Consider the following 7,502-nt stretch of genomic DNA (forward strand, 5'->3'; position numbering starts at 1 on the left):
CCTCCATCCAGGTTTAGTAAGGTGAGCATCCAAACAGCCTAGGCTCCCACAAAGCCAGTACGTGCAGTAGGATCAAAACCCAGTGCCATTGTTCTTGAGTTCTCAGCAGTCCTCATTGTCCGCTATGTTCAGCGAGTCCGGTTTTATCCCATGCTTTTTCAGAACCAGTCCAGCTGGCCTTGGTGAGTTCCCGATTCTGTTTGAACGCACAGACTGATTCCTGTACCCTTCTAGACAGTCTAGATACCAGAGTCATCATCTCTTTCCTCCTCTGATTTATTTCACCCATTCCTCCCTCTGTATCTTTCCATAGCTCTGAAAAACAACCTGAAAATTTCTTCAAAGAAAGCCTGTTTATATTTTAACAATATTGGGTCTTTTCTGATGACTGGGTATCTTTCTGTTTGTTCAGGTTTCTTTTTGTTTTGATTCAATTAACTTTCCAAATCTCAATAGTTAATTACTAATATAGGAATGAGTAACTGATTGTTATTATTTTTACTTTGTGTATGTTTTGTGACCTTACTGAAAACTTCTTTATGGATTTTAATTGCTCTTTAATGATTTTTTAGAATCAGAAAGTGACATCTGTGAAAAGACATTTTTCTCTTTCCCCCTTATTTAATGCCCCCTTTCTTGCTTTCTTACATTGTTGACACATTGAATAAAAGTGGTGAGAAAAAAAAATCTTGTAGCTCTTTTAAGAGTCCCCACCATGAAACACTTAAATGGTATTGGTGAATAGCTGTCAGCATGCTTCTTGATGGTGGCAGGGACCTTGAAACTCCCTAGAGTTTTGGCAATAAACATGGTTCCTACCAGTACCTCTGACATGAAACTAGACTCTCAGAAAGCTAAAGAAATGGGTGGATCCAACTGTCAAAGCCACAGCTTTAATCCTAGCCATATCATTTACTTAGCAAATTAAAGACTCACGTGGTCAGAAAAAAAAGAAATATACAGTAAAGATAGATTAAGAAGAAAAAAACCCTCTAAATATTTTACAGTGTGTTTAAAAATACATGTAGACTTTGGAAAGAAAAGAAAAAGGATAAAGTCCTTTAAAAAAAAAGAAAAAAGAGAGTAGTTGGGTGTGATAGCACAACTATTAATCCCAGCACTTGGGAGTCAGAGGCAGGTGGATCTCTGTAAATTCAAGGCCAGCCTGAGAAACAACTTGAGTTCTAGTACAGTCATAGATACACAGAGGAACCTTGTCTCAAAAAAAACAAAAATTAAAAATAAAATAAAAAATAGAGTTTAAAATAAAGCCATGTAAAGATGTAAAATACACAGAGAGTCTGGATACTGTATGCTATTGTGTTGACTTTGAATTGTTTGATAACTGAGGAAGGAGCAACAGCTGCTAAAAGGTATTTGATTATAAATGCTACTGGATTAATGGAACACAATATATTTTGAAAAATGCCTTGAGTTCAAAATCGAAATCAAAAGATATGTTACTTTGGAGAAAAGGTTTTGATTTTGTTTCCATAGGAAATGAGGACTATGGATTCATTCTTGGTTAAGAAAAATCCGGTTTGATCAAGGAAGATCACCTAAAAAATCTCCAGTAGATGTGAATGACCCAGATGATCCAACATTTCAGAGGACCTCTGTTGGCGTTTCCTCTGAGTTCTACATCTAGAACTCCTGGCTGAGATGATCAAACTTCACAGACTATTCCAGTCAGGACTTGACCATAATCCTAAATTTTCCTTAGGTCCCCATGAGATTATCGGTACCCCCCACCCAATCAGCAGGAAGTGCCTAGAAAACTATGCCCACATTGCAGAAAAATAGATTATAGATGTTTTCTTTGGTTTAGAGTATTAGATACAAGTTGTTATGGATAATGGTCAGGAAAAAAAAGCTAAACAAGGGGATTAGATTCAGAGTTTTTGTTTTAAAAAGAAAAATAAAGGGGGGGCAGTACTGTGTGATAATAGTTTTGTACCCTCTAAAGATTTCTCCCTTGTATTCATGTAATTAAACTCTGATTGGCTAGTAGCCAGGCAGGAAGTATAGTCAGGGTAACGAGAAGAATTCTGAGAAGAAGAAAGGCTCAGTCTGTAGTCGTCACTCAGATGCAGAGGAAGCAAGATGAGAATGCCTCACTGATAAAAGGTACCAAGAACATGGCTAACACAGACAAGAATTATGGGTTAATGTAAGATATGAGTTAATTAATAAGAAGCCTGAACTAAGACGCCAACCAGTTTAAAATTAGTGTAGGCCTCTGTGTGTTACTTTGGGACTGAATGGCTTCAGGACTGGGCATAACGAAAATTTCAGTCAACAATATATCTTCATCAAAATCCCAGAAAGACATGAACACCCAGCACTGTAATGTCATGGACCCCACACCAATCTGTCATTTGACACTCAGTGTGTGGACCAGTGACTGACAGAGAACTCCACACTGTCCCTGGGGCTTCAGCCTGACTATGCTGATGTGAACTGTTTTACTATAATTTACTCATCTTCCTTTCATCCATCTGCATCTCTGTCCATCCATCTGTCCATTCCTTTCCCTAGATCTGATCCCACCTTTTACCTCTGCAGCTAGAGTCATTTTTCAGTCTTCTGCTCAGTGTCTGACTCTAGAGCAGCAGCTTCTTCTGTGCATTGAGTTCCCTACCATATTAAAAAGACTCTTTACATTTCTTTAAGGGTTATTTTTATTTTCTGTGTATGAATTTTTGCTTGCATGTATGTCCATGCACCAGGTATATACCTGGTGCCTGCAGAGGCCAGAAGAGGGCATCAGATACCCTGGAACTGGAGTTACAGATGCTTGTGAGCCACCATGTGGGTGCTGAGAATCAAACCCAGGTCCTCTACAAAAGCAATGAATGCTCTTAACCTGAGCCATCTCTATAGCCCCCTATTTACATTGCTATAAGCCCACTTCTGAAGCATCATGAAATACTACTGCAGCCTCCTTAACCTTTGCATCTATCTATTCTATAACCCTCATATATGCATATATTTACTGTGTGTTGTGTCACATTTCAGTTAATATTAGTAATTAAGATTACAATAAAAGAGCATGTGTTTTCTTCAGTTAGAGTAACAAGAAAAGCAGAATTATGTTACAAACTCCTAAAATAGAAACCATCACACTTAATGAATTTATTGTCACTACTTGTGACATTGTAGAATGTTGGGTGTTCAAAGAAGGAGAGGCACCCCTGAATGTGATTTTAGGCTCTCTGGCAGCAGGGGGAACAGTTTCTGTGTACTGAACCTCAAACCTCTGTTCAGAGATTATTTATCGCTTGTACACAAAGGTTATGTTTAGAGCAAGCACAACAAGTTCCTCATACCAAAGCCCCTTTACTATATGTTCTTTGAAGAAAACTATCACACTCCCACAACTTTAATCCATGTTGTGTACTGTTGCAGTACCTAGTAACTCAAGACCTCCAAGTGTGCCCAAACAATCTTATGACCAAAGTCATGCAAGGGATGGAAAACTTCATCAGAAAAGCATCATAATTAGAGAAAACCATCACTGTTCTCTACCATGATTTCTTCAAGATCTAGATATGTTCAACAAACTAGATATGCTAGATACCAGGAGAAAGAATTATCACATTCTAGTGTTCGTCCTAGAAACAATGACTCTACTAGATTCCCACTACAGTGGAAAGATACAGTCATAATCATCTATGTTTCTTATGTAAATAAAAAACTCATGATACACTGTGAATATGAAAAATAAAAACACAGATCACAACTCAAAGGGAGTTTATTCTGGAGTCAAATATAAGTGATAATAGCCTGGGACACAGATTTCAGTTACTTTAGAAAAAATTCTTTGTTCTAAAATAGTAGCAATTTTATGAAGTTTGCATAGTAACAGAACAAAAAAAGGCATAGACAACACATCTTAAAATATATTTGTGGAAACATCAGACATGCAGGTTATATAAATGTAGGGAATCTCTGTTACAGACCTCAGATGTTATCTGATGACATGGGTTGGTTGACTCTAGGAGTCTGTCTGTTTGTACATTCCAAAATGATTTACCTAATTATCACAAGGATGTCAGGTTACACAGAGAGGGGATTAATAATGGATATTTAAGGGGCTAGGATAGCCCAAGACATTTTGGCTCTCTGTATCAGTGACAATCTAACCAATCTAATCAGTCCACAAACTAATCTAATCAGTCCATAATACAGATGTTTGGGTTTTTTGTTTGTTTCCTTTGGTTTGGTTTTGGATTTTGGTTTTTCGAGACAGGGTTTCTCTGTATATCCTTGGCAGTCCTGGCTTGTAAATGTCTAGTGCGTTTGGATCTCTGGGTAAGGGTCTCACACAAATCAGGACACAGGGGACAATGAGTATGAACAATTGCATAACAAGCTTTATTTTGCATGGTCTTTTATACAGTCTAAAAAACAGTACCTTAACCCTCAAACCCTCCTTACCCATGTAGATGGTCATGAGATACTCTCACCTCACCCTGCATAAAACAATGTCTCAATAAAAAGCAGTATACATAATAAAATGAAGTATAAAGAAACAAAGCAAAAAATATACAGAAGCAAAGCACTTTCTTAATCTATATTTGGTGGGGCTTGATGGACTGAACTCTAAAGCCACTTCCTCATCAAGTGTACAGATTCTGACAGAACTTTGAGAAATGAGCAGAGAAAATATGCTTCTGTCTATGCTTGGTCTGCCAAGCAGTCATTTTTCAACTTCATCTCATGTCCAGGAGGAGCCTGCACTCTAAGCCAGTTCTGTGTCTCCACACTGGCTGGCCTCAAACTCACAGTGATCTGCCTGCCTCTGCCTCAGAGTGCTGGGATTAAAAACATGCGCCACCACCACGTGGCCTGGTGTTCTTTTTAAAAATTTGTTATTATTGCCGGGCGGTGGTGGCGCACGCCTTTCTACAGACCAGCCTGGTCTACAGAGCTAGTTCCAGGACAGGCTCCAAAACCACAGAGAAACCCTGTCTCGAAAAACCAAAAAAAAAAAAAATGTTATTATTTTTATTTTATGTGCAATGGTGCTTTAACTGCATGTTTTTTTCCTCTACACTTTCTACAGCTGTTTACAATACTCCATTACTGACCCTAACTCAAAGGCATTACTCTCCTCTCTATATTACTCCAAGATTAATGCTTGCAAGAGCTGTTCTCATCAACCCCCAACCCCAACCCCTGCCAAAACTAATGAAATGGTACTACAGCATCCTTCTGAGTCTGGTTTTGCTGTTGTTTTTGCTTTTAGCCTTATTTTTTTTCTTTTTTAATAAAGAAGAATTCGTAAACGGGAACCTTTTACTCCCCAGTAATGTTTGGACACCCACACTTTCATTTCTGCTGTATGTGAGAATTTCAGAGAACCGCTCAGAATCATCTTGATCCGTCCCCACACACCCACAACGCCATAAAACTCCACAGAGAGGAACAAAGACCCAAACCCTTCAGGTTCTCTAAACACTGAAGATGAGGTTCACGGTGCCTTTTGCTCTTGTTCTGTTGTTTGCAGATGCCCTAGCCCCAACTCAGAGCCATGCTGGTGAGTACCAGGTGGAGAGAGAAACCACCTCGGCAGGGAGGATCAAGGGCTCCCGTCCGGGACCGCACCCAGAAAGCCATGTCTCCACATTCGTCCAACCAGACCTTCCCTCTCCTCGAGATGGGCAGCCTCGGCCAAGCTCCCGTCTTCAGTCCGTGTCCGGAACCCAGGGCCCTGCACCCTTCCCAGCCGGTGCACCCGTTCCTCGGTCCAGCTGGGTTCAGGGTCAGCTCGGGCCACTGGTAGGCTCACACTCCCTGCGGTATTTCACCACCTCTTTGTACAATCCTGAGTTCCGTAAACCTCGGATCATTGTCGTGTGCTACGTAGACAACACGCAGATCTTGAGCTTCGATAGCAAAGCGGCGAGTCAGCGGGTGGAGCCGCGGGTTCAATTTATGGCAGAGGACGCAGAGCATTTGGAGGAGCTGACTCGCATCAGCAGGCGCATCTTAATAGCTGGCCAAGTCGACCTGTGGTCCCTGTTTGGCTACCATAGCCAGAAAGGTAATGTTGAATGACCCTAGACTCGGAGGGCTAGTCTACAGTCTCCACATTTCCTAGGGTCTTCGAAACATACCTTGGATTAGTGAAATTTGCAAGTTCCTGTCATTCTGGACAAACCTGAAGAAATTTATCGGGGTTTCATTTCACTGGGTAATAGGCTTTGACTAATCAAATGAAAGCTATTGTACAATGAGTGGGGCTAACCTAGCAGACCTTGATGATTTCCCTGATTGCAACAGGGTCTCATACTATCCAGTGGCTGAGTGGCTGCGACGTAGGGCCAGACCACCGCCTCCTCCGTGGGTATAAGCATGTCGCTTATGAAGGCCAGGATTACATCTCTCTGACTGAGGACCTGCGCTCCTGGATCGCGGTGGATACTAAGGAGGCCCAAATCACCAGGCGCAAGTGGGAGGCAGCTGGTACTGCAATGTTATGGAGGTCTTTCTTGGAGGGCACATGCGTGGAGTGGCTTCTCAAATATTTGGATGAAGGGAAGGAGGTGCTGCAGCGTGCAGGTACATGGGGGTAGCTCTATCAGCACTTGAGCAGAGTTTATGGGAATAAAAGAGAATGGGGTCTAATTCCTAAGCCAGTTATTGTGAAGTACTGTCCCCCAGGCATGATATGGGCTGCTTCAAAATCAGAGTAGCTGGGGAATCTAGCCATTCACACCATCCTATGTTCCCCAATCACATGGAATCCTACCAGCTGCACCTGGTACAGAGTTACTAGTGTATACAGGAGTTAGAAGGTTAATTGATGGGCAGGGTGCAGGGGCTGATGCCTTTACTCCCAGCTTTTGAGGAGTAGGAGGATGAGTGAGTTCGAGGCCAGCCTCACCTACATCGCCAACTCCAGGACAGTCAGGATGGGGAAGGGGAGAAGTTAACTGATGGAATAAAGTGGTGGTAAGCTCTAGTGAGGCAGGTTTTGTGAGCTGTCATTCATGCTGGAGTGCACTTTTCTGTGATGTTAGTGAGTATTAAGTAACTCCTCACCTGTGTGCCTGAAAGTAACTGTCAATAACTTTATGGGATTGCCAAACTAGTGTTAGATGGCAAAGATAGACTTGGATGGACTCCCCCTTTGGTCGGGTGCTGGTGTCTTATCAAGGGTGAATAGATGTGTTCATATCTCTACAGATAAGGTAATAAAACACTTGACACCTGAGTGGGAACTCAGCAGGACCAAAGATGAATTTGGGAGGATCAGTTTCATGGTTCCTGCTGTGGGATATAAAACATGCAAATGAAGCTAAACCATCCATGCAGGGAAAGTGCTGATGTGGCCTGCTTTCTCCCTATGGAGTGGAATGGCAGCTGAGAGCTGCACTGCCCTTGGAATGGATGATAACATTGCCTCTGAGACTGCAGTGCTGGGAACCAGGGTAGTTGTCTTCCTCTACATGGCATGAGGTCTATCACATGAGCACCAACAACAGCAATTCCAG

General features: G+C 41.7%; 1 protein-coding gene across 1 annotated transcript in view; it reads left to right on the forward strand.

The window, feature by feature from the left end:
* The window catches only part of LOC101988348 (saoe class I histocompatibility antigen, A alpha chain-like), an 8,561-nt gene extending 1,980 nt beyond the window's left edge, over nt 1-6,581 (forward strand). The window contains exons 2-3 of the mRNA XM_026778505.1: nt 5,513-6,049; nt 6,289-6,581. Of these exons, the coding sequence (XP_026634306.1) occupies nt 5,513-6,049; nt 6,289-6,581 (830 nt within the window). The remainder of the gene's footprint in view (nt 1-5,512; nt 6,050-6,288) is intronic.
* The last annotated feature ends 921 nt before the right edge of the window (nt 6,582-7,502 follow it).

Source organism: Microtus ochrogaster, unplaced genomic scaffold, assembly GCF_000317375.1.
Source record: "Microtus ochrogaster isolate Prairie Vole_2 unplaced genomic scaffold, MicOch1.0 UNK225, whole genome shotgun sequence".
Lineage (NCBI taxonomy): Eukaryota > Metazoa > Chordata > Mammalia > Rodentia > Cricetidae > Microtus > Microtus ochrogaster.